At 48.9% G+C, this 27,276-nt stretch overlaps 1 protein-coding gene across 5 annotated transcripts in view; it reads left to right on the top strand.

Moving 5' to 3' along the window:
• Positions 1 to 27,276, top strand: part of SMTN (smoothelin) — a 72,255-nt gene that overhangs the window by 27,768 nt on the left and 17,211 nt on the right. For 4 of the 5 annotated variants that reach the window (XM_048514205.1, XM_048514204.1, XM_048514208.1 and 1 more), the window contains exons 5-12: positions 1,412 to 1,490; positions 1,586 to 1,689; positions 5,226 to 5,319; positions 5,837 to 6,177; positions 7,783 to 7,837; positions 14,813 to 14,884; positions 15,781 to 16,410; positions 18,875 to 18,963. In XM_048514205.1, the coding sequence (XP_048370162.1) occupies positions 1,412 to 1,490; positions 1,586 to 1,689; positions 5,226 to 5,319; positions 5,837 to 6,177; positions 7,783 to 7,837; positions 14,813 to 14,884; positions 15,781 to 16,410; positions 18,875 to 18,963 (1,464 nt within the window). Of the gene's footprint in view, positions 1 to 1,411; positions 1,491 to 1,585; positions 1,690 to 5,225; positions 5,320 to 5,836; positions 6,178 to 7,782; positions 7,838 to 14,812; positions 14,885 to 15,780; positions 16,411 to 18,874; positions 18,964 to 27,276 lie in introns of those variants that run through there. The other variant, XM_048514209.1, reaches the window with a different exon arrangement.

The raw sequence follows: 27,276 nt of genomic DNA, 5'->3' as shown, positions 1-27,276 counted from the left end.
TAGGGGAGTGTGAACGTGCTTCGGGAGTGGTGCAGGGTTGTGCTGGTGCATTTGCCCCTCCGTCACGTAAGGAGCAAACCTGCCAATTTCAGGGAGTAAATGTGGCGACTGAACCCAGAACTCTGGGTTGCCAGAAAAGACACCAGTGTGTGGGGGACTGGCCAGGGCATTACTGGGGTGGATCTGATGTTGGTTGATTTTCACCCTGGGTTTATGGCCAGTTGCGCTACTGACCTGGCTGTATACTACCCTTTTGGATGGCACAAGTCCGTTGGGCCCCATGGATGGCATAAGTCCATTGGGCCCCATGGAGGGCTTCCCAGTAGCAGGAAGAGTTTTTGCTTTTTTACCCCTCCCCACATTTCTGGAAAGCCTATCGGAGGTGGTGCGGTGCCACCTTTGCCGACCACCTCCAGCTGCCACAGGAGACTGTGATTGCACTCTAAGAAACATAACTGGTTTTGTTTGCTTTTAACCGTCTAGTCTAGATCCATGGTGGCATCTAGACCCGTCTAGTAGATGATTCCATTTCCAAAGCCATCACATGCTTCATTCCTTGTTTTCCAAGGGACAAAGCATTCTGAAATAATTGCAGCTACTAGAAACAGTATGTTCTAAAAAAGAATTATGCGGGCTTATGTATATATTCCTTTAAATATGTTCTCTTCTGTATATATTCCTTTGAAATAAATAAAATCTCTATGACAATAAAATGTAACATCTACTCCTTTTTTCATGGTTCTAGTGAAGTCTTTTCATTCTGAAAGTAACCCCAATAAAAATTCAGAACAAGCCACCATAAACTTCACGTGAGCCTTTAAAAAGTGCTTTCCATGCTACCAAGCAATGCGCTGTTTCTCTATGACTCCTTCCTAGTCACCCACTTTAAAAGCTTTGATGTCCCTACAAGATTTCCAGACTATGGTTCATCTGTTATTAAATGGGCTTCTGTGTTCGATCTTATTTTTGCGTTCTGATAAGAAGTTGTAATGGAAGCAAAGCTTGCCAGAATTCGATAGAAAGTCTGTTGTTGCAGGAAATCTGTGAGGAGAGATTTCTTGGATGTTGCTAATTTTGCAACTTTGGTGAAAAGTGACTTTTGGGGATGCTGAATTGAAGAAAGATAGAATCCAAAAATGCTTTTATACATATGATTTGGGCGATACGAAATGACTATGTTCTAAACCCTTTGTGGTTGCTTAGGTCTGGTCTGTCTCTTATTTTTTTAATGTGGTTTTTGGAAGAGTGCATATCTCTGCAATTAAGTTAGCTCTCTAGCATAGGGATGGTCAGAGAATCCCTCTTCTAAGCCAAGGTAACAATGCAAATCCAGAACTTAGCTCCCTTGAGAGAGCCCTTCATTGGCTTTGGCTGGTTGGTAGAAGACACTAGTCTTTCTTCCCTCTTTCAGCTGCGAGGAGCCAGTGAGTACGAGGAACGCAAGCTTATCCGGGCTGCTATCCGCAAACTGCGTGCTGAAGAAATTGAAGGTACAGTGGCAATGAGTGAAAGAGGAAGACCCTTTGACTGTGGTATTCCTGAGCATGGACCAACCCCCTGATGTCCTGTCTTTGTCTCTTCCCAGCTGCAGCCCTGGCCGGGAAGGTTTTCTATAACCGGAAGGAGAAGAAAGAGACACTGGAATCTAAGGAGCAGGAAGAAGACTCTGCAGATGGAGGTATTTCTGAGGTAAACAAGAGAGACTGAGCCTCCTATCCCAAAGAGATGGTAGCAGAGCAAGATGAGCCCTGAGCTTGAGTCTCATCAATTTTGCTTCATCAGGTTTGGATATAAGTTGCTCTCTCCAAGATAACCTAAGTTTAGCAGGTTGCTTCTAGGAAGTTTCAGATGTTCTGAAATCTCAGGACAGTTCTTTGGAATGATGCTGGCTGTTCATGTTTTGATCAGCATTTGTCTTCCAAAATACTTTGCTGGGTACCACCCCGGGGCTCTGACTTTGTTAAGCTGAGCTCTGTTTCTGTGCTGTCCATTCTTGGCCATGCCTAGAGAGGAGAAAAGGGCTTCTCTTTTGTAGCTGGGCAGTTGAGTATGAGATCCTATCCCCAGTGATGTAATTGCCAGGGAATCCTGTGCAAATGTTGCTGCCATGAGTTGGAGTCCCTTAGGCCATGATGCAAAGAGATGTGTGAACTCAGACCTGCTTCTTGCTCTGCTGCAGGATTTCCGCAATACCCGAGTGTTCCCTCAGTGCAAAAACAAACTTGTGGCTTCTAGAGCAAAAGCATTTCTCAGATCTTCCACTAGGTAGCAATCTCCTCCAAGGAAGAGGAATCCAGCCCCTTCTGCAGTCTGCCTGTGTTTGTAAGCTCATGCAAAATTTTGTCTTGGAAAAGTTGCTTATTGTTTTCAGAACTCCTGCCTTCAGTTGAACTGCTTCCACTGTTTTGCCAGAGGAGGGGCTCCCAGTACTGCAGTTTGGCAGCAGTTCCTTTTCTTTGCTTGCTCAAGGTCCCAGATTCAATCACCTGTATCTCCTGTTCAAAGGAATTCAGGTAGCAGGTGCTGGGGAAGGCCTTCCCCTTCCTGAAGTCCTGGAGAGCTCCTGAAGCCTGTGGATGGACTACTGGTCTAATTTAGTGCATATCTTCAAATTTGTTCTTTGAATTTCACTTTAGGCAAAATTTTGGTGGAATCTTTCATTCCCAATTCTGGACAGGCCAGACTGGCAGTTATGTTTTAACAAGGGCTAAATTTTTGTTTCAAAGTATCATCAACATTTACTGTTCCTGCTGCTGATGCTTCCTTGTGACCTGTTCCAAGGACCCCTTGAGCCCCTCCTGCTCCAGCAGCAGTGGCTTTAGTAGCACTTTTCTTTGTGAAAGTCTCAGCAACACCCTCCCTTTTGGCCTCTGTCTTGACTCACATGGAGAAGCATAACATGAGGACTGTGGCAGAGTTGCTGCTGCTGTTCACAAAAGGAGGGAAGGAGTTAGAGCTCTCCTTGCCTGTATCCTACCCTGTTTCCCCTAATATAAGACATCCCCGAAAAATAAGACATAGTAGAGGTTTTGCTGAAATGCGAAATATAAGGCATCCCCCGAAAGTAAGACATAGCAAAGTTTTTGTTTGGAAGCATGCCTGACTAACAGAACACAGGAAAAATAAGACATCCCCTGAAAATAAGACATAGCACATCTTGGGGAGCAAAAATTAATATAAGACACTGTCTTATATTCGGGGAAACACGGTATGTCTGAAGAAAGAGGTTCCTGGGGGAGGGAGGTCCTTCAACATTGGGCCCACATGGAAGCCTCCGGTGGGCTACCCCTACTACACAGTGCTTCCATCATGGAGAAGAATCTGGTGCCTCAGAATTTGCTGAAAAGGCTACGAGGCAGAATCCCCAAAGCACTTCCTAAGGAAGGGCACTGCTTGTTGTGAATGAGATCAGCTCGAGGCATGACTCGAGTATGGCATGACTCCTGGGCACCACATGAAGGTGGGCACCATCCCTGGCTGCCTTCCCATCACCGCCAGGCTGTCCATGTGCCTTGCCTCAGTCCCCCTTTTATTTGGCCCCTTAGCACCACTCAGCCACTGGCAGTGCCACACACTGAGCCAAGCTTTGGAGAAAGGTTCGTACCACCCTGAGCCAGCAATAAGGCACATGACTGGCTGACAGGAGGACTGACCCCTGGGCTAAGTACCTGGGGGTGCGCCAGTGCCATAGGTGCTATTTTCCAGAGATATGTCCTGGTATCAGGTATTGTTCTCCCTAGGAAGAAATGTGTGCCTATTAGCATGCTGCTTTCAACCAGAGGCGTAGCAGGGCAAAATGGTGCCTCCACGCCCCGTGGTAGCTACGTGCTCCCGCACATCCACTTACCTGACCCGGCGCTGCGCAGCCCAGGCTCCAGCCGGGGCAGGGGGGTTGGTGCCTGGCTGGCTGCTCTGCACAGCCCAGGTTCCAGCAGGGGGCGGGGCTCCAGCCGACGGCCCAGCCGGCATCCCCCCAATTGGCCGAGGCCTGCTGGGCAGGAGTTGTGGCAGGTGGGTCAAAAGTGTGACTCCATGTGACTCATCAGGGGCGCCCAGGGCATTTGTCCACAGATTCCCCCACTGTAGCTACGCGACAGCTTTCAACTGCAGGGGGCTCCACCATGTGATGGAATGCAGAAGGTTTCTCTCCTTGTAGAAAGCATAATTATGATTTGCTTCGTTTATACTCCCCAGCAGGAATCCGGAGCGATGTACATCATTCTCTTTTCCTCTGTTTTTACTTTACAACAAGTTTGTATGAGAGTGTGTGGCTGGCTCAGTGTCACCCAGCAAACTTACATGGCACAGCAGGGATTCCGACCTGCTTTGGGACAGGGATTCCAGCTGCTTTGGGACAGTGACTCACGGAGGGAATCTTGTAAGCCTGCTCTGCTGTCTGAAGTGGTGTGGCTCAGCCCTGGGTAGACTACCCACAGTGAAATCATGGCAGAGATGTATTTTGTGTCGCTTTTCCTCGTGTGTCTCCCGCAGACCCTCCCTCCCTTCCCCACCCTCAAAGAAGCAGCCGGGCCTTGCGAAAAAGAGACCTGTGATGGAGGTTGCCTAGCAACATAGTCAACCTGAAAGCAGTTTTGGGGTTGATCTTGTTGCCAAGCAACTGCTCCCACATTGCACAGAAACATACAAAAGGTCTTTCTGTGTACTTATTGGGTGTGAGGAGATGCAGCGAACCCTTCTTTCAAGGTACTGTGTGTGTTCCTGATCGCAGGCACCGGATCGGGAGCAGTGTGTCTGGATGGATTTGGTGGCATGAGATGCCTTTTGGATGTGCAATGCTGCCCTCTGCCGGCTGCCTTGAGTCAGGCCTTTGTTTCAGTTGCTACAGGATGCTACACCCTGCTGTCGAAGGTGTGCCTGTGGTAATTTGAGATGCACTTTGGCACAGGCTGATGGAACTTGCTTTTTTTCTCCCCGGTGGGGTTCTTCTTATCGGGGTTAATTTAACGCTCTTTACTTCTGTGCTCACAGTCACTAACTCAGTATCATCACACTACATGCTTCAAAAGAATTAAGAGGTCTGCCCTTTTAAATACATATTTTAGAACTTTTTTCAATCCCATCCTAAGCTGAAGGAGAGTCATGTGCCCTCTGCGATCAGCTTTTTGTGCATTTGTTTCTAAGCCCAGCAGTCATGTCTTGGAAAAGTTGCTCAGCCTGAATCCAGAGGCTCTCTGACTGACCCCTTAACTGCCTTTTTTCCTCAGGTGCAGGAGCTAGCAGAGCGGGAGCTGATCAGGGCCCAGATCCGAGAGCTGAGGAACGAGCAGCACAGAGAAGCAAAGCCAGTAGACGTTCCCGGTGAGTCCATGCAAATGCTTATTTCCATAGACTTTGCCTCCCACACCCCTTCCTTCTTCCAGCAGGGAAGGGACACCTGAGGAGCGGGGGTGGGAGGTGGGGTGGGGGAGGGAATGGAAGACGCCTCAGCAGCATGGGGTGTGACCAGCTGTGTGTGTGTGTGTGTGTGTGTGTGTGTGTGTGTGTATGTGAGCTCACAAGGGTGTGTTCAAAGTATGTGGATCTGGTATGAGAAGGCAGGTTTTCTGTATAGGAGGTTGGTGACAAGACAGACAGTATGATGAAGAATTGGGGTCCTTCTCAGTAATTCTAATGATATAACCCTACATAGCATTTTTAGTCAATTCTTATATTATTTCAGTCATCCTTATGCCAGCCTTGGAAAATAGGCTGGCACTATTACATCAAGCTGCGGGTTGTAGAACTGAGTGACTTGGCCTGCTGACAGAACCAAATTTGGCACCAGGGTTTTCCTTGCTCAGCCAGTGATGACCTGTTATTTGTTCTCTTCCTGCAGACGTCTCCTCAGGGACCTTTCTGCTCCTGGACCCAGTTCCTAACCAGCTTTCTTCACGGCCATCGTCTTCCTCCTTCTCAGAGCCTGAGTCGAGTGCCGAGGGCCCGGAGCCCAGCTCCCATGACGATAGTTCTGACACAGAATCTCAGCCCACTTCCAAAGAGGAGAGCCCTCCTGGCACCTCAGGAGGAGAGGACAGAGAGGCATTGAGGTCACCCACTGGAGAAGCCACCAGTGATACCATGCAGGAACAGTCGGATATGCTGAGCACTGAAAAAGATGCCTGTCTTCCCGAAGAGCCCCACCCAAGTCTTCTGAGTAGTGAGAACAAGAGCACTGAGGTACATGGCAACATTCTCCCCCATAGGTCTGAAGAAGAAAGTGTGCGTCACTTCCTCTTCAGCAGAGTCACAGCTTATGGGCTGTCTTGGGCTGGGCGCATGGAAGCCGTCGGCAGGAACCCTGAGGCAGTCCCTGATTTTGGTTATAACCTGGTCTGGGCCCATGTGGCAATGAATTCTATTAGTTTTACTGTGCCATTCTAAGCAGAGTAAAACCTTTCCAAGTCCTTTGAAGGCAGAAAGTGGTAACTCTGCTGATGACTACACTGTTAGCTGAGTGGCATTAAATCTGGCCAGGGTGGCCTGGAAGAGCAATAGCTGACTATGAATTCTGTTTGGATCTGGGAGAGAGGTTTATCTTTTTGTATTTTTTAAAAATTTCTGTTATACCCAGGGATGGATCTGCCAGAGGGACATGGAGTGTAACATGTCCCCGGGCGCCACCCATCTGGTCACATGGGGGGGAGGCGCAAAATTACCCCCCACACACAGCGGGCCTGGCTGGGAGCCTGCTGTGCGCTCAACTGGCACCCCTCAACCTGGTGCCGCCAAAGGAAGAGGCAGGGAGGCGACCGGCCGCCGATGCAGGTTTAGCTGGGGGAGGGGGGGCAGCAGCGGCCAGTGGGGTGTGGCAAGCTGCTTCTGGGAGACTGCACGTGGGGCTGGGCGCCCCCCCTCTCCCCCAGGTGCCCCGCAAAAATAAGATCTTGCCCTGGTCACCATTTTCTGCAGGTACGCTTCTGGTGCTATCTTTTTACCTTCAGAAGTAATCTACATATGCTGCTCTGCCTTGGAATTTTCAGGAACCATGTCCTATTTTAGCAATGAATGGCTTTTTAGAGACCTGTGACAAAGGTTCTTATAAATGTGGAGACAGGAGTCTTTATCAGTAACCTTAAAAGAAATGGCAAATCAGTTTTTGTCGAGGTGCTTTAACCACTGATGATCAGTGCCTTGGAAATAAGCCTGTAAAGAATGACTGGCTGGACACGGTTCAATAACATATTGACGTGTTCTCTGCAGATCTGACGCTTTAATTCAATGTGTTGTGCAACAGTCAAAAAGCATTTGGTCTTTTATGGTTTACAGTAGGGATGTTCTGCAGTTTACAGATACGTTGTTTATGAAAGGATGTTTAATTAATTTAGATTGCATTGATTTAGAAGAGTGGACTTGATTTTTATTTATATCTTTGCTCCTTAATTTTTTTTCTGGTATGGCTTTGTGCATTGGTTGCAAGATTCTCTCCCCACCACCCTTTGTATATACTTTGAAGTTGTTTGTAAAAATGGCTCATGTACATTTATTGGTTAAATGTAAACCTTTCAACTTTTTAAATTATGCAAATATTGTAAAAACAATAGCAAAAGTTATCTGGGGCTGAGGTAGAGGGCGGCTGCAGTTGGCAGTGTTATAGATAATAACCACTCAGTTCCTGCCACAGCTGACTTTTTGCTAGTTCAAGCTATGATGTGATACAGTTTCAGTAGAGAACCTGTTTTGTTTTTGACTTCTTAAGGGGTTCCCTGAGTTTTGGAAACCCCTAAGACACATGGTAAGGCAAGAGACTGTATTCCAATTGTCCTCCCTCTTTTTTCCCCCTAGATTGTGCTCCAAGCCCCAGAGAAAGAAGCAAATGCAGCCTGCAAAGTGTCGGATGGTAAGTATGTAAGCCGATGGAGGAAGAGTCTATCTGGCCAAAATTGTTGCTTCGGACTTGGGTGTGAGGGAGCCGGCCTATCTCTGGAGTGCTGCCTTGGGATGCTGGAACCCCAGTGCAGCTTTTTTCTTTTTGGCAAGATGTGGAATCTAGTAAAGCTTTCTAGGAATCTGAGAGGAGGGAAGGGACAGTGGAGATGGCAGAGAGAGGGTGACTGTGATCTGTTTGGCATGTTCTGAGGTGTTGATTCCCCCACTTCCTACCCCCTGCCAAAGATGGTCATTTTAAAATGTGCACTCACACATGCACAGTGTGCAGTTCCAAAAGAGCGTTCGTGCCGTTCAAAAATTCTTCTGGATTTGTAGTGTCAAATTACAGTTCTGAGGATTTTCTTCCACTCTCTGTAGGCTTCTAAATGTCATGGAATTTGGCCTAAGCAGCACAGCATGTGCGCATACATGCAAGGAAAATGGACAGGTGTGCTGTAGCAGTTGTACTATAGCAAGGTGTGCTGTGTATATGAATTACAATTACATGCCATTGTGCAGTACCACATTTTCCTTTAAAACAAAATCCCCGAAGTTCTTAACTGGTAAGGGGTGCCAGGACTCAAGCATCCCTGGAAATTTCTATTTTGCGTTCTTTAGAGCATCTCACTGACCTTGGAGTTATCACTGTAGGAAGCACCTGCTGGATGTGGTGTCTTAGTGATAAGGAACACACTGCACATGCTCCAGTCCCTTCTTACTACTGTACCATCTGGAGCTAACCCCTACCATTCAGATTAGTTTTCAACTTCTGCTCTGCAGAGCCCTGTCATAAATTAAGACCGGGTTTAGAAAGCCTACAAGCCTGGATTCTGTGACCAGCGTAAGCTATAGAACTGTGCCAACTGAACAGACATGCATGTGCTCGGCAAGTTTTAGTACATTCTGGCTTTGTTGAACCGCCAACCCCTTTCTCCCTTCCTTTCCGTAATGGGTGAGAGGTGTTAGGACTCAAGCATCGCACAACCAAACAATGTAGGCTAGAAGCCTGCTTTTAAAAAATAAATTAGAAAGCTGAGGTTTTCAGGAAGGTGGATGCTGCACTCAGTGCCCCATCTGGCGTTTTTTCTGCGTGCCCACGGAGATGCAGCATGCACTATTCCACCTAGGTCAGTAATAGCGAACCTTTTCGAGACCGAGTGCCCAAATTGCAACCCAAAACCCACTTATTTATCGCAAAGTGCCAACCAAGTGCCAGCAACTGAGCTTACTCCCAGGTAAAGGATCATGCTTTAGTTCTTTGCAGGAAAATCAGTGGGGTTTAACAGCGCTTAACAGGGTTACCTACACTGCTTCCCCAAAACTAGGTCTTAGGTTTAATCCTAATAATCGAGCCCAGTGGCCCAGGCCAGCCTAGGGGTGAATGTGTGGGACTCTATTTGCATGTGCCCACAGAGAGGGCTCAGAGTGCTACCTCTGGCACCCGTGATCTGATCTAGATGATAAGTTTTCCTGGGGATTCGTCATCACGCACAGTTTACTTCCATATTGCTCTTCCACGATTCTTTCTCTCCAGTCTGCCCCCAGATATTGAAACTGAGATTAGAGTGCTGGAAATTACAGGGTGTTTTCAAATGCTGTTACACATATATATTCAGATGGGTAGCTGTGTTGGTCTGAAGCAGCCGAAAAAAAGTTTCGGTCCAGTGGGACCTTTTAAGACCAACAAAGTTTTATTCTTGGTATAAGTTTTCTCGTGCATACACATTTCTTCAGTGAAGTGTATCTGAAGAAGTGTGCATGCACACGGCAGCTTAGACCAAGAATAAAAGTGGGTTGGTCTTAACGGTGCCACTGGACTGAAACTTTTTTCTGATACACGCGGAGAAAGCAGTATAGTGAGGGGTACTTGAGGCCGGCCTGGGCATGCAACAGAAGGCAGTTTCCTCCAAATGCTTGTCATATTGGCAGGCTAGATCACCCAGCAGTTGCGTGTCAGTTTGTGCCAACCCATGAGGGAGCATCATCACACTTTTTTATTGACAGGGATTATTAACCAGCCAGGTTAGTGAGAACTGCCTCTGCACATGCTTTCTTGGTGGCCACTCCTGTTTTATGCGGCAGGATTTTGGAGGACATTTGGACGGCTTCAACCTTGCAGAGGTTTCAGAGGCTTATGAAGGCAGAGCTTTTTTGGCCTGCTTTTTTGTGGCTTCTGAGGAGAATTCCACTGTTATGACAGGGTAAATGGGTTGTTCTCATTTTGTTAATTGTATTCTGGTACAACGAGATTTGATCTGTTTTTTTAAAAAACTGCTTTGAACCCCATTGTTTGGTAGAAAAATAGAATATAATTATTTTAAATTTATTTGTTTTGCTTCCCAAAGAGCTTATAGACTACAACTCCCATCATTCTCCTCTTCTCCACTTTATCTTCACAACAACCCTGTCAGGCAGGGAGTATGTAACTTACGGGTGGCCAACCTACAGTGCTTCAGGTGTTCATGGACTACAGTTCCCATCAGCCCCTGCCGATTGACCATGCTGAGAGGGGCTGATGGGAATTGTAGTCCATGGACATCTGGAGCACCGTAGCTTGGCCACCCCTGGACTGTAACTGGACTAGGGCCATCCAACAAGCTTCCATGGCATGAGTGGAGATTTGAACCCGGGTCTCCCAGATATTAGACTGGCCCTCTTAACCACTACACCACCCGAATGAATAGCTTGAAAGCGGCAGGCAGCGTAGAGTGAAAATAGGCAGTTGGAAATCTGTGTTGTGTGCACACACAGCTGGGGGACTGGGTCTACAGCTGGTGAGTGTGTGTTTGCATGAGCGTGTGTGTTGTTTCACAGCAGAAGCTCCATCCAAGACATGCAGCGTCTGGACTGCCTGGTCCAAAGGAAGCCGCTTGCAAGAGCTGAGCTTCCCCCGCCCCACCAGACGCCTGCTGAAATTAATGGCCTTTGGACCACTGATGCATTTTTGCTTCTCCCCAGCTTGACCACAGCTGTATATGTTTTCACAAATCCCGGAAGGACGGGGCTTCCAGGGATAAACAGCCGCTGTTGGTGTGGTGAGCAAGGTCAGGGGAGCAGAGGGGCAGCCCTAGGCAGAGAGGACTGAATTGAGGGCTCTGCTGGGGTGAGGTGGAAAAGTTGAGGGTCTGGCGCTCAGGACCAGCTCCTGCCTCCTTGCAGGCACTGTGCTGTGGGGCTTGGCTTCTCCCTACATTTCCCTTTCCCTCAGCACCAGTGGAGGGGGGGGGTTGGGGAGAGGGGGCATGCCGAATGCACAGCTCTCTGGCAGGCTCTTGCTTGCAGGGCCATGAAAGGGAATCTGTACTACTCAGAATTGGACCTTTTACATTCTTTAGCCCAATAAGGTCAAGAACAGCTCCTCGCTCCTTCCTTGGCCGGGCCCCTCTCCTCTGTGTTCCTGGTGCTGATGCTTGGCTGGCAGCTCGGCTGGTTGCTCACTCCCCTGGCCAGTCAAGGTGCCTCCTGGGCACCCCTTGGAAGCTCTGCTCCCTCTCTCCCCCCCACCCCCCTTCTGTTGTTAGATTTCCCACTTCTCCCGAGTGACCCTTTCTACTTTCCCAGCAAGCTGCTGTAAAAGATTTGGCACAGGACACTATGGAAACCTTAGGAAATCTTTTGTTTATCATTTCATCTCTCGCACGCAAGCACACACGCTCTGAAGTTCAGCTGTGGTGATTCTAGAACAGAAGTCAGGTCTCTCCTCCCCCCTCACCCTGTCCTCATCTTGTGAACTGGGGGCATGGAGAGATTTTGTAGAGGAGCACTCTCACAGGGCCAGCACAAAGTTGGCAGCCAGGGAATTTGTGATCTTTTGCACTGTGGCCTTCCAGCTGTCAAAGGAGCAAGGATTGTTCCATATTCCTGTCACCATCCCAGTCTGACTGGGGGTGAATTATTGGGAGAGTCTTCCTTTCCTTTGCAGATAGAAGGGCATTCAGGGGTGGGGTGAGGGGCTTGGAGTTTCCTCTCCCAGCTGAATCCACTTCCTGTTCAGGGGCCTCAGCGCCAGTTAAAGGTGGCCTGATATTTTGTTCTTCCAGTAACTGTTTCTCATGTCTTGACTTACTTGATGGTGCTGGGTTTTTTCTTTGTTTGTTTGTTCCGTATTGTTGTGTGCTGGTATGTCACAGTCTGAGTGGTGGGTGTGTATGGGAGGCTGGTAACTATTGTGCCTTTGGAAGCAGAGTTGATGTTGCAGTAGACTTTGCTTTAGCTGTTGTGTGACTCTTGCATCGAAGAGGACTGGCCAGTGGGGAAAGTCCTCAGCTTTATGACCTCCTTGTGAACTTCCCAGTTTCCTAGCTGAGTGGTGTTGCAAGCAGCATTCACGTGTTTGCCCCTGCCCCCCCCCCCCCCACTTTGCGCACTTCATCTTGTCACATCTATGCTGTGAGTAACGTCAGTAGGTGGTCTGATCTGGAGAGTCTCTATGATGTTACGGAATCCACAAATTCAAAGCCTGGGGATGGCCATTAACACAGATGGCTTTACAGAAAACCAGATGAGTTCACAAAGGATAGCACTGCTAACAGCTGTTAGCCTGGATAGGCAAATGAACCTCCATATACAGGTAGAGAAGAATAACTGTTGTCAGATTCTAATGTAGTCCATGAACCCTTTAGGAACATGGGTTTGGCCAGTCCTTGGCTTCCCAGTTCCGTACTGCAAGCCAATTTGGGGGAGGGGCAAACAATTTTCCATAGCAAAGTAGGCAGGAGGAACAATACCCCTGTGGAATTACCCCCAGCCGAGGCTCCAAAATGCAGGTTTTTGTGGTCAGACAATGTTCTTTTGTCCCATTGTCCCCTGGCAGCCTTGCCTGAGCTCTCCCTCTGTTTTTTGGAGCTATGCGCCTACAGGGAGGCTTCTGCCTTTGACCAGGTGCAGAGCTATCTCAATCTTTCCTTTTGGAAACAATTTCAAAGTATACCAGTGGCCTTGGAAGGAGTCAGGAGAGATGGCCTCGGGGAAAAGGGAAACTTTTTCTGGCTATGTGTGCAAGGGATTGTCTGAGGGCTCAGCTGTGTTTGAATATATGTGGGGGTGGGGGGGTGGGTGCGGGCTATTGTGATGGCAAGACTCAAGGCCAGGGAGAGTGCTCTGGAGTGCCACAGCACAGTTGCCAAAATCCCAAGCTGGGAAGACCAGAGTTCAGACCTTGACTGCAAACACTCAGTGGCCTTAAAAGAGCTGCTCTCTCTCAGTGGGAGCATATTAGCATTGGCCTACCTCATAGAGTTGTGAAGATTATTTTTATTTTTGAGGGCTTTGTCCTATTCGCTCTCCAAGTGGCATACAGGGCCCCCTCTCCCCCTTTTAACTTCGCAAAAAACCCCTGCAAGGTAGGTTAGGCTAAGAACAAGTGTGGCTTCCCAGGATTACTTCTTGAGCTTCACAGTTGGACTGCAATTTGAACCTGTGCATTCCCGCTCCCTAGTCTGACACTCTAACCACAGCACTACACTGGCAACTAAGATAATGTGTGTTTAGAGTGCTATGAACAATCAAAATGTGCAGTATAAAAGCTAAATATCGTTACCAGAATTACAAGAGTGGAGGCCCCTGGCTTTGGAAGCTCTTGTGGTAGTACGGTGAGAGGACATGGGGAATGATAGCATGCCCTGCCATCCACTATGGCTGCACCAATGCCTGGATTAAATTGAAGGAGAAAGAGAAGAAGAAGGAGGAGGAGAAGAAGAAGAAGAAGAAGAAGAAGAAGAAGAAGAAGAAGAAGAAGAAGAAGAAGAGTTGAATTTATATCCCCACTTTTTTTCCTGCACGGAGACTCAGAGGGGCTTACAAACTCCTTGCCCTTCCCCCCTCACAACCAACACCCTGTGAGGCGGGTGGGGCTGAGAGAGCTCAGAAGAACTGTGACCAGCCCAAGGTCACCCAGCTGGCGTGTGTTGGAGTGTACAGGCTAATCTGAATTCCCCAGATAAGCCTCCACAAGTCAGGCGACAGAGCAGGGAATCAAACCCGGTTCCTCCAGATTAGAGTACACCTGCTCTTAACCACTACGCCACTGATGGGCCTCAGATGCTGGGAGAAACAAGGTCAAAAGAGAAGCTGGTGGTGGGAATGGGAACCAGTGTTGTCATCTTCTTTCTGCAAGTGGAAGCTGTTGAAGTACAGAAATGCGGGCCAGAGCCTTGTGTGGTGTAGCGAAAGAGAGGCTTTCGCAGGAAGTCCTTTGTTCAAATCCTCAACTCCTATGGACTCATAAGATTTCTGCTATAATTGACATGTCAGTCTTTCAGGTGCCAGAGGACTCCTCTTTTGGACTCCTCTTTCGTTTTTTGCTGAGGCAGGCTCTTGCATCTGGCAAGCTGCTGTCCCTCTGTCTTAGTCCCCCTGTGTACAATGCAGGTATTATTGTGGTGGCCTACTTTGCATGGTTGTTGTAGGAAGTAATGAGCCAGGGATTAGCAACAGTTCCTGTACTCAGGTTAATGAGAACTGTTTCAGCTTGGGTTACCCGAGGACTTGAAGAGAGCCCCAACTTTGCGAGTTTTGGAAAAAAATCCCACCTTTTTTGTGATGAGCCTTGTGAATGGGAATCAGTTTTAAGGACTGGGTAAACAACTTTCTCCACTCTTTTGCTTCAGGTTTATATTTTTGCAAAATGAGATTTTAGGTGATGTTAATGATGCAAGGTGCTATTAAGCCTTATTGGTTGGGATAGAAATATTTTAAATAAATACGAAGGGGAAGTGTGCTGACTGCTCCAAAACAATTGCTGCCTATTATCATCTTTGCTAAGTGGACCACAAGGCATGATGGGATATTCTGAACCATGGAATAAGGATTGGGGGCTCACTGCCGAACCCGAATGTTTTAAGAGGCTGGGAGTTTAGGAAACCTCATGTCTAATGTTACTTTATTTCTCCCTTTTCTTCCTCATTGACATTCCACACCAACCCTTTCCTGACTTCCTGTCGGGCAGCTCCATCACATGGCATCCCGGACCACTGCCACAACACCGCACAGACTACCCCACAGCCAGCTGCCTCCACAGGTAACTTCCCGGCCTCTTCAATGTGTTAGGTGTGGGCTCTTGTTCGGGCGTGTCTGTTGGTTCGTTAGCTAGCTGGGCAAGAATGCAAGTCTTGGGCCTCTTCTGCACATGCAGAATAATGCACATTCAATAATTTACATGCAGAATAATGCACATTCAATTCACAATTGTTTGAAAGTGGATTTTGCTATTCCGCACTGTAAAATCCATTTTCAAAGTGCATCAGAAGTGGATTGAAAGTGCATTATTCTGCCTGTGCGGAAGGGGCCTTGTGCTGTTAAATTTTGCCTAGTGCTGCCAGCCCAGCTCTTTGCTCACCCATCTGGCTCAGCTGAGTTGGGTACATTTGTGTGCTTCTTGGAAGGATGTGAAAGATGGAGCATGGGCTTCAGGGAAGGATAGGACTTAGTGTGTGTTGTGGCAACACACTGGGCAGAGCCTCCACCACCCAATGACTTTTTGTGGAAGACGGTGAGTTTCCCTAGTAAGCGGACATAGGAGAAATGGGAGGGAGCCCCAGGGTTCACTTAGAGGTCTAGTGATTAGCTTGGCTGGGGTTCCAGGGAAATAGTTAATGGGATGAAACCTGCCATTCCAGATGTAGGTTTTCTTTCTCTTCTGGGGCAATTCAGCAGAAGAGGGAAAGGCTATCCTATAGTGGGAGTTAGCTGAATAGGGGCTGTTTTTTTTGGAGGGGGATGTTTTGATTGAGGGAGGGTGGTTGTAATGACGGCGGGGGTGGGGGGTGGGGGAAGCATTAGTATTTTCTTCTGCCTGGTCCAATATCTCTATCAAGAAGCTTGGCAGGATTCCCAGTTGTGATATAACTGGCCTCCGTTCCCAAGCCAACAAACACATCTCTCCTCTGTCCCGCCCCCCCCCCCCTTCTCCTACAGATATCCATCGGGAGCAGCCCTTCCAGAGGTCTGGCTCTGTGTGGGAACGTGCTCGCAAGTTTAGCTCAGAGCCCCCCAGTAAAGCGGGCTCTTCTCCAGCCCCCCAGAAAGGGGAGACTGCTAGCAGGGGTTCTCGGGTCCTACAGCAGCAACAGCAGTTCCTGCACCTACAGCGAGGGGCAGACTTACCTGGGGGAGTCCGTGGCGGCAGTGCTGGCAGCGCACTCCAGGATGGCACCAGGCAAACAGGGGGGTGCTGTGCTGGCACAGAGCAGGCAGCAAAGCCCACCTCCTCTCAAGCAAAAGCTGGAACAGTCAGGCCTTCTGCTCAGGATGCTGCCAGCCCTAAAGAAGCTGGTGGCCCCAAGGGGAGGAGCTACAGCAACCAATGGCAGGGCAGCAAGCTGACACCTGCCCGACAATCCATTGAAAATGCCAAGGGGAGGTCTGCCGGCTCAGAGGAGTCCCGTGCCCAGCCGAGCACCTCCTCCCGCAATCCCCTGCCTTCCCAAGCAGGCAACCCCAGCACCGACGACGCTATGAAAACCCTTTTTACCATCGAGATCAAGGACGGCCGCCATCAGCCCATCCAAAGCCACGTTGTGGGCACGCCGGGAAACCAGCGGGCAGGTGAGTGGGGGATGTATCAAGGTGTAACCTGCTTGAGATGAATTTGTATTGACAGGTGGAATTCTCAAGCTGGGGTTGTAGAGGGGAATGTGTGTGGAAGCCCCCTCTTCTATCTCTTTTTCTTCTGTTCTGGTTCAAGGGGCAAACAATCGGCTGTTCTTCTCCATTTGGACTTTGGGGAAGGAGACGGACGTCTTCTCAGTGGAGCTTTTACTGAATTCCAAGATGACTTGGAACTAAAAGAGAAGTTAAAAGAAGTTTGATAGTTTGAAATTCATTTCTTGGAGGAAGCGGTGTGTGTGTGTGTGTGTGTGTGTGTGTGTGTGTGTGTGTGTGTGTGTGTGTGTGTGTGTGTGTGTGTGTGTGTGTGTGTGTGTGTGTGTGTGTGTGTGTGTGTGTGTGTGTGTGTGTGTGTGTGAACAGCAAAACATCTTATGTGGAGGTGAGCCTTGAATATATCTGCCTGTCAGGCAGCATCCTACCTGCTACCCTCTTGAAGGTGTATGTACCAGCTAGTGCCTCCTGCCTTTGTTTTAGGGCTGCCCGGCATGCTCTGGTGTTCTTGCATGGCGTATCTTTGTGTTGGCATACTTCCCTAGCGGTAGTGCTGTGAAGACACCTCTGCCCATGTGACAACAGAGTCATTTTCCCTGGCTCCTAAAAGAGATTTTGGAGATAGGAGTTGTTTTGCTTTCTCCTAGGCAGTTTGAAACATAAGCTGTGCAGAGGAAAACATTTACAGGGAAGCTGAGGTATTTGGGGTGATGTCGGGACCTGTGTTATTATTGTTGTTGTGATTGTTGCTGTTGTTGTTGTTATATGCTGCCTCCCTCAGGGCTCGGGGCGGCTTCCAACATTTACAATATACAATTAAAATCAACATAACAATATGCAGTTCAATTAAAACCAATTTAACAACGTGCCACAGGTCAGTTTAGAACACTTCTCATGCACTACAAGAGGGTGAAGGCTATAATCATTGAGGGAAAATAAATGGGAAATCAAAAGGAAGGGCAAGGAGGCGTAAGGGGGGAGAGAATGGGTTGGAAACCCAGCATCTGCCTGTGGTCCCAAAGTCTGGAAACTTTCCTATTTCTGAAAGGATAAACTTCTGTCATGGCTGGATGGACTGTGATTTATCCTCTTAAGGGTAGAGTGGAAAGTTGTGTGTGTGTGTTTGTGTGTGTGTGTGTGTGCATGAAGCAGGAACGAAGGCTTTTAAGTTCTTCTCTTTAGAGCAGAACAGATTCTCTGGGGAATATGCTGTTCTTAGAAGCTCCCTCTTGGGCAGCAGCAGCGATTAGTTCTCTGCTGTTCCCCTTCCCCATTCCGAGTGGTATTGAATGGGCTACTGCTGGGTTAATGCTGCTAGCGCTGATGCAGAGGATTTAGCATGTGTTGATGCTAAGTCCTGCGCTAGGATGAGCCGGCTGAGTGTGTGGACTGTGGTGGTGGAGGGCTCTATTAAGAGAGCTCAAAACTTCTCAGGTTTTAAAATCTGTTTACTTTTTTTAGTCCACTCTGTCTCAGAGCTGGAGATGTATTGCCTGGTGGTCTGTGGGGGGCAAAATCCCCCCCCCCCCCGCTTTTGAAAGGACCTTGAATCTCTGCAACGGGGAGCACGTGAGCGAGCAGAGGCTAGTGCATTTTTTTGTGGACTAGTAACCCATGGGGTTATCTATATGTAGTGTTGCCAACAAGCTTGGAGAAAAAAATGTTGTATCCCTTTAACCCAGCGGTTCTCAACCTTCCTACTGCCATGACCCTTTAATACAGTTCCTCGTGTTGTGGTGGCCCCCAACCCTAACATTTATCCATTTTACAGATGGAGAACACTGATGCAGAGAGTCTTAGGCGATCCCTGTGAATGGGTCGTTAGATCCCCAAAGGGGTCCTGACCCACAGGTTGAGAACCACTGCTTTAACCGATATTTAATGTTTGGAAACTGGCGGCTGAAGGTTTTCATGGCATGGAAGTAAATAAAATCCCCTCAAGCTTCTATTAAAGGAATAGGGCATTTTTCCTTGAGGCCATTGGCAACCCTGTCTCTACAGATGAATAATCCTCTTTGTCCAAAGATGTTACAGATGTTAAAAGGCATCTTTTATAGATTTAATATGGTGCCATTCTGAGATGACTTGTCTGTTTTATGTCCTTCTCTGAAGCTGTCTGGTTTTTTAAAAATTCTCTCTTATGCATTTTAATTTGCGGCTGACCTTACTATCTTTGTCAGTCATTCTTTTATGGTTTCAGTTTTTATTCTTTCTATGGTTTGTTTCCTTTTATCAGCTGTATTTTCTGTTTTTGAAAACTGCCATGTGTTTGAACTGAAAGGGGTAGTGGTGTGTAAATTCACTAACTAAAAATCCGAGCAACCTCCCAATGTGTCAGTGGTTCAGCCTTTCTCTTTGTAAGTTTCCTGGCCACCTGATCTCACACTCCTGCCTTCTCCTAACCCTGCAGAGATCACTCTGGGACTGAGAAGTGCCCCCATCCGCATCACTAGTACCGGCAACGTTGGTAGCGCCAGCCATGCCAGCAGCAATCAGAAGGTGAGTGCTCTTTCCCCCTTCCTCCTGCTCCCTTCTCCAAAACCACCCATTCAAATGGGGAACCAGGCAGCTACCAGGCTTCCAGAGCTGAATTTGGGGTGGTCGAGGAGTGCTTTCTGGGCCAGGCGGTTGCATGCCAGTGAAGAATCCCTCCCCTGTTCACAATGCTGCCAGAATGGACTGGAGAACTCTTTTCATTTGGCATTTCCCAGAACTGGATACTTGAAGATTATTTTTTAAGCTGAAGAAATGAAAGGAGGGAAGGGGTGGGTAGGGATCGGAGGACTGTAGGTTGTCAGGGAGCAGTACGAAACAAAACAAATAGATGTAATTGGTTCCTCATGATGTGCATATGGATTCTTGCAAGCAGAAGGGCGCTGAATGTCAGTGATTCTCATCAGCACATCTCAGTAGATAAACCCTCAAGATAAACCCTTCATAAGAGTCCTCCCCCTTCCCTTTCAGCTTCAGGTGCCGTGAAGTATTAGAGATCACCCAACCCTCTTCCCCCAACTGGTCCCCAGCTTTCTGTCTCCTTGGGACAAAGGGAGTGTGTGTCCAGGACTGTCTGCTTAAGAGCAAAATGCCCAATATTATGAAGTATGGCAAGAGGGCTGGAAAACATAGAGGGCAGAGAACCCCACCATGCCCATGGTATTTCTGCATGGTCTGGTAGAGGGGTTGTCCATCTATTTAAGGTGATGCCTTCCTACCTGGCAGGTAGATGGCGTCCTTCTTGGGGTACAAATGAATCAGGCACTGCTAGTGTTGGCACGTACTTGTGCAGCTCTTGCCATCCCCCTCGAAGGAATGTCTCTGCGTCTCCTCCCAGCTCTTTCCCCAGCTGGCTCACCGACAGCTTGAGGTGATGCTGAGATGGGTGAGACAAAGCAGCTCATCACAGTTTATCTTAAGGGGCCTCTGTGGGACCTCTGCCAATTCCTCCTGCTCTGCAGCGTCTTGGTTCCTGCTCATTGAGGCTGGTGCAGAATGAATAGGTGGGGGAAATATTTAAGCCCTTGGCCTAAGGTCAAGGCTTCTGAACAAGAGGAGGCATTGCGGACAGGGGTGCCCATTTGGTTTGTTGGCATCGCCCCTCCAACTGCCCTTTCTGGCTGTCCTTGCCAAGCCCTGGATGCAGCCCCCTGCCTGGCGCAGAGGAAACGGGAACACTCCTGCCCAGGCTAATTAGGCTAATGCCTCATCGAGTATCCCTACCGCGGGTCATGCCAGCCTGTCGGTTCTCATTATGGTATTAACCAAAGCTCAGAACATTGGGTGGGCTGCAGGAGGGGCTGTGCAGCCCAGCAAGGAAGGATCAGCTCGCACCGATTGGGTCTCAGGACAATACCACTGACCCAAGCAGGTGAGGGCATGGCAGGGCTGCAAGCCCTGGGGCAGGTGCGGTTGTCATGATTGTTGGGCTGGGGGCAGGGGAAGGGGGAGGGTGAATTCCTGCAGCATGAAGAGCAGAGGCTGCTTAAGGGCAGGGGGAACTTGGGCGATGAAACTGAGAGAGGACGGCAATGGAGGGGTGTACAGCCTGATCGGGGAACCTGATCTCCCTGAGCTGTGCATTATTCAGGAAGCTGCAGGGAAAGCTGCTTTCTCGGCTGGAGCTCGGTCTGGAAACGGCTGCTCAGGTGAGTGGAGGGGAGGGCAGGAAAGCCAGGCACTGTCCCCTGCCCAGCCCTTCCCTTGTCTCTTGGGGCAAAATCTCTGGATGCCCGAACAAAGTTCTCGGGCGGTAGCAGCTGCTGTTGCTTGTGGAACCCCACGTGGGTCTTCCACACCACCTTTGCTACTGCGGCTCAAAGGGTCTTTGCCAATCCAGCAGTCTTGGGATTTCACTGGCCCTACTGCATAACAACAGCAGGTGAGATGCTAACCCTTGGCGTGAATTGTGCTGTGACAGACTGAAAGGGGGGGTGGTCTGCTTATCTGAATGCTTTTTGTACCGAAAAAAGAAGGAAAAGGGTCATTCCCAGATAAAACGAGCGCATTGGGACGTGCTGGTTTTCCGCCTCCATCTGCGATTTGAAATGAGGTGCTCCAGACTCTCGTCTGCTGCTTAGTGCAGACTAAGTTTTGCTGTATGTTTGGGGGGCTGTACATAAGGTGGCGTCTCTCTTATCTTCTATAGCCTTTAAGAAAGTTTACCATATCCTAGCACCTGTGAATGAATGGATGTCCTGTAGCACCTCATGGGTTGACCGAGGTCTGCATTTTAGCTATTATTTCTGTGTGACTCTTATTGAGAACTTGGCCCCTTGGTGCAAAACTTAGCATATTTCACATTTATTTTGTTAATGCAAGTTTTGTGGTCTTTATGGATATAGGTAGGAGATTAAATGCATGCATGGTGAAATCGAGGAAGCCAGTGTGTCTGGGGTAGTGTAGATTTCACACTTGGCTCCACCATGTGCTCCTAGAGCTACTAGTTCCAGGCTACTGGCTGTGTAATCCAATCCTTCCCGAAAATTTTCCTCCTTCCTTCCCTCCCCCCACCATGCCCCACCAGAGTCTTGGTAAAAAAAAACCCCAACCCTCATGTTTTCTTATGATAATGCACACATGCATTCATCTGTGAACAAGGTTTTGTGATGAGGGTGGCGGAATGCCCCAATGGCTTGATGACCATCAAGTTTCCGATTATGGCTTCTTATATATTTATCTCGGGGCTCTTAGCTGCCCAGTGGAACTGTAGTATGGTCTCCTCACATTTCTGTGTTTACAAGCAAAGAGGTATTTACTGCCTGCTTTGCAGCTTGGTTGCTGAAGTCTCAATGACCCTCTGCTCTTCCTGGTTCTCTTGACTCCACCCATCAACTCCCTCTTAAAGGCACAGATCTCATCATACCTGGTAGTTGCAAATTTGCTGGCTTTGCTAAAGCTCTTCAAATTGCAGTTATATTGATATACCTGTGATTGCTGTTATATCAATATTGTAGCCTCTTTCAAATAAGAGCCCTCCCCTCCAAAAAGAAACAGGCAAAGCAGTTTTCTGGACCACACTCTGATGAAGAACAGGATCATGTACCAGAACTAATATTCTCCCCCCACACTCCGCACACACTTCCTGCTGCATCCCCAGGAGCAGAGAGAGACTTGTTATTAAATGGTTAGCCCACCATTTGTAATTCATCCTACAGACATCTCCCGTTCTCCACAACACACATGTTGTTAACTGCAATGGCTCTGGAAGTGAGAGTGCGAGATAAATGGCTGATCCACCATTTGGAGGTTTTCAAATTCAACAAAAGACATCAATTTTGCATAATAACAGACCTGGAAAGGGGAGAGAGGTGCACAGGACTGCAAAGGAGTGGGAGGGGCTGGTGGTGGGCAGTGGGAAGATGTCCGGGGCAAAGCTGTGATCACTGGCAAATCTCCCCTTCTCCGTTGGGAAGAAGATTTACAGGGCTTGGGGAAATACATCCTTACAAGAGATCATGCAGCGATGGCTATTTGCACTGCTGCACAGGAGATACCTTGTGCGTAAAGGGTCCTATGACAACCCCGTATGGTTTTCAGGGCAGGAGACATTCAGAGGTGGTTTGTCACTGTCTACCTCTCCGCAGCAGCCCTGGGCTTTGCTTACTTGGTGGTCTCCCATCCAAGTACTAACTAGGGCTGACTCGGTTTGATTTCTAAGATTGGGCTCGCCTGAACTGTTTACTACTACCATGCTGCCCTTTCTCTCACAGGCTCTGGGCGGCTTCCAACGTACAATAAAAATCAAGATTAAAATCAATTTCAAATTCAGGTGGCAACTATAATTTCACATAAATTCTGTGACATTCCTGATTTCTATATATATATATTCCTGATTTCTATATATATATTTTGTGTATATATATATATATATATATATACACAAAATACAACAGAACCAGAGCAAAATCCACAAATGGAAATCAGAAAAACTGAATAGAGAGAGGAGGAAAGATGGCTGTGTTCTCAGCCCTGGCTGGAGAACGGCTCATCCGGGCCTCAGAACAAGTTATCAGCCAGGGCTTGGGCAGGCCTGCTCCACCAGCGAACCCCCAAACCAAAGCAGCCCACCATGCCAGGACCTTGACAACACCATCCGATGCTTCTGCAGTCGAGGGCAGGCAGCAGGTAGAGGAAGTTTCTTCAGTCACTGGGACTCATCCATGGTTGGTGGGCTGCATTTTTATTCTTCCCAACTTTTTAGGGGCTTGTGTGTTTGGCTGCCTGGGAGTGCTGGAATGCAGGACTTCAGAGAGGCTGAGACTCTGTATGGTCCACAGGGGGCACCCTTACCCCAGTTGTATCCCTGCCTTCCGTTGCACAAGGCCAGCATTTCCCATACTCCCACCGCCTGACCACCTGGCCCAGCTCCATCATCCTGTCTATGCCTGTCACTCTGAAGCCTCCTGAGCTGCTTGCAGCCCCTCCCCTTCTGTGATAAGAATAGCTGGTTAGTAACACAAAGACCCCACCCTCCTTCTCTTGTGGGGCCGAGTGGGTGTCACCACTGCTATAAAAGACTTCCTGAAACATCCGAGGCAGGATCCGTGCATGTGTCTCTCACAGTTTTGGGGCTTGCGAAACAGTCTCTAGCGAACCCTGCTTCCTCCTGCCCCTGCTCCCTTGGCTTTGTTGTCATGCCTGGGGTGCCTGACCCCAACCTGGACCGCATGCAGGAGTTAGCGCTGGAAGAGCCCTTGCAGCGGGCGCTACAGGAGATCCGTCAGGAGCTGCAGACCTGGCGCCAGGCCATAGAGCAACGCGTGGAGGAGGCTCTCTGCCTGGTGCGCCCTCTGGCCACCGCTCTCAGCGACCTCCGGGAAGAGACTGCCGCCCTGTGGGCCGAGCAGGCCAAACTGAGCCAAAATGTGGAGCAGCTTTGCCTGTACCTGGATGAGGAGAAGGACCCCAGCGCACTGCTGCTGGAGTCGGAGGATCCATGCGCTCACTTCGCGGGCACTGAGGAGCCTGGGCAACCGGTGGCCCATCCGCCCACTTTCTCTAGCACCCGGAGGCACTCAGATGTGCACCTGTCCCGGAGTGGCAGCTTTGTGAGTCCCCCACTTCCAGGGCATCAGAAGGGAAGGGTGATGGGGTTTTGCTTGTGGAAATGGTCCTGCACCTTGTCTCCCATTGGTCTGTCTCTTAGATAGCCAAAGGTGGGCCTTGCCTCTCCTTCCCTTGCGGCAACAGAAGGGCCCTGCTTGATTAGCCAGTGCTTGTGGGGAAGAGCTCCTGGTTTGGTAAGACAGGATCTAGGAAACTGACTAGGCCCCTTGCTCCTTGGTCTGACCAAAGTTCTGCGTGGCTTTAAATATCATGCTAGAATTGTGCATCCAGAACAGCTGGGATTCTGCAGTAGTGCTATGGTGTTCCATTGATGCTATAATGGAACGAAGAGCAGCGCCCTGCCCTGAGGAGTTTGCAATCTGAATTTTGACAGGACGGGAAGGGAGGGAGAACAACAAAGCAGAACAAGTTTAGTTTCCCTTCTTCTGTCAATGTGCAGGGCCCTGTAGCTCTTTGTGTCACCAGGTAACCTCTCAGCTCCTCTGTAGTGTTAAGAGGTTTTTGCAGGTAGTATGCATACAGGTTTCAAGCCTATTGTCACAGCCAAGAAGGATGGAAGCTTAAGAGAAAGCTGAGAGATTTTCTAGATGCTGATTTCTGCATCCAGTTTTACATTCCAGGTTGCTGTTTTCAGGCTTGACTTGCTCCTTTAGTCACAGCTGTTTTGTCTGCATGTGTCTCTCACATGCCCACATTCCTTCTTCAGAGAAACAGCTGTGAATTGTTGTTACATAATGAAGAAATGTTCCTCTGAGCCTTTGCAGAGTGCTCTCCCCTCCACACTCAGCTACTGCAGCCTCTGCCCACATCCCCTGGGATAAAGGAGCTAGGCTTCCGTATAGGACATTGGGAGAGTTGCCAGGCCCGCCCGCATCTCTGCACCTCCCTGTTCACCCCCTTGGCCCCATCATTAGAGGGACAGTCCAAGCTCTTTGGGGGTGCGGTGAGGCTTTGAAACTGATATCCAGTGGGGTGTTTCTGTATTGCTGCAAAACTTGATGCTGTGCCTGACGGCCCCCTACTTTGAACACTCTGCTTGTGGGGATTTCTCCAGGCTGGCAAAAGAAGGTGGCAATCCATCCTGCCTTGAAAGCTACTGGCAAGAGGCCTGAATGAGGGGAGGCTGCCCATGGCTCTGCCAAGCCCTTTCAGGAGATTAGCTGCTCCTCTGCATGGGGCTTACATCCCCCTGCTAGAATGACAGACAGGTGCACATGGCCCAATGGTTGGCTTATGGCATCTCACCTGTACCAGCCCCTCCTCCCCTTCCTTTTGCATCGTTCTCATGCCACTGGGATGGGAGACGGCTGCCAGTGAAGCTGCCTGGGGTCTTCTTACACTGGCTCCCAAGTCCAGCCCCCACTGCCAGTGAGAGTGGCCCTCCCACCCTGAATTGTTTGGGAAGGTCCCTTTTCTGAGTGCCCAAGCACAGGATCCAAGAATGCTAGGATTTGTCAAGACGCTTACTGACTTTTGCATTGAAGCAGGCTTAGAACAAGTTGGGTGTTTTCTTTCTAGTCTGAGGATGAACAAGTATTACAAGGGTGGATTGACCAAATGGCATGTAGTACACCACTGGCCCTTTAAAAAACAACAACACTGTATACGGCTGAAGCTAAATGTTCAGTAGGAGGCCCAGATTTGGGGCCAAGTTTGTCCTAGGCTGATGCAAAGTGGAGGGGGGCTCCATTTGCTTACAGCAGACAACAGATGTGGCTGGGGGAGAGTCTTGTCCCTTCCCTCGGTGACCTCCTTTCCTGCAGCTGAGGCCTAGTCACATGTTGTTATGGCTTGAGGTGGGACCACAGCTTGTTTCTTTGTCTGCCAGTGTCTCAGGCACCAGCAGGAAGAAATGGTGCATATGTGGAATGCTCACCAGTGCACGGTCTCTTCCAGTGAAAACCAAAAGTGACATAATGGGCATTCTAGAATTTACTGAAACACTATGGTTTTACCATAGAGCAGGGGCCTGCACCTGCAGTTCTCCAGATATTCATGGACTACAATTCCCATCAGCCCCTGCCAGCATGGCCAGTTGGGGCTGATGGGATTTGTAGTCCATGAACATCTGGAGAGCCGCAGGTTGCAGACCCCTACTATAGAGTCTTTGTGAATACTAGAGGATCTAATGATGTCACTTCCATTTTTTTTTTACCAGAAATGACATCCGCACACTGGCGCATCAGACGCTGTCCTCTCAATTGCTTCCAGGGGTTGCCAGTTATAGGCTGGCAACACTAGGTGGGGCACTGGCTGGTAGGAAGTGAATTTCAGGAAGAAGTGGGAATGGATGAGGGGGCTTTCCTGGATTGTTCTTTCTTTGCTGAAGTAGCCCCTTTGCTTTTACTTCGGTGACCTAAATTCTCAGGGCCTTTGAGTCTGAGGCTGTTGCTGAATGCATAGCTCCAGCCTCTGTAGGTCTTTCCCTACTGTTGGTTTGGTGTTTGTTTTTTAAAACCTTCTCTTTCTCCTTGGCTTTTCTCCTCAGTCCGTTTCCCAAGGGAAAAAAATCCTAAAGGGATTGGCAGTGATGTTGCCACCATGATCTACCTTGGGGTTATGCCCCAGCTATTGGTGCCAACCTTTCCCTTGTAATACTGGTATAGAGAGAGAGCAGGATACACAGCAGAGGAATGTGACAGTGGTGTCCTGGAATATCTTGGTTCCTTTTAAGACGGGGCTGTTATCTTGGAAATATTCGTGCACAGCCTCTGGATCGTGATGCTGTATATACAGTGCTGGCACTGCTTCCCTAATGCCTTGCAGCTAAGATCTGCTTTTGTTTTAAACCTGAAAAGTATTACTTTAGGACATGTATTAATAATAATAATAACCTGCCCTTCAGAGAATCCCTCCCCCAGCGTATCTGCATGAGTCACTGATCTGGGGATGTCTTCTGCCTGGAAAGAGAGAAGCCTTGACTAGAGCAGTAAGTTGTACAGAGATGCAACAGGTGATCCTCTCTCAGTAGGCCATTCTGTTGTCTCTCTGTGCCTGCAGTAACTGCATGACCTGCAGCCCTGATGCAGAACTGCCTGCTGGTGCCACTTAGCTGTGCTTGATGTGGGAGGAGGGGCTGCTGAAAGCTTCTGGGTATCCTGTCCCTTATTGTCCCACAACCCCCAGCGTGCCACTCCCAAATGCCACTGACTCTGTTGTGTATTTTCAACCTGGCTGACTTCTCAAGCTGCATTATGTGGGGGTCGTGTTGACAGGGAACTGGCACCAGGCTGCCCTGGCCCCAGCACA

The sequence above is a fragment of the Sphaerodactylus townsendi genome, linkage group LG13, assembly GCF_021028975.2.
Source record: "Sphaerodactylus townsendi isolate TG3544 linkage group LG13, MPM_Stown_v2.3, whole genome shotgun sequence".
Classification (NCBI taxonomy): domain Eukaryota; kingdom Metazoa; phylum Chordata; class Lepidosauria; order Squamata; family Sphaerodactylidae; genus Sphaerodactylus; species Sphaerodactylus townsendi.
Note: the sequence above shows the minus strand (reverse complement) of the source record. Positions and strands in the feature narration are given on the sequence as shown.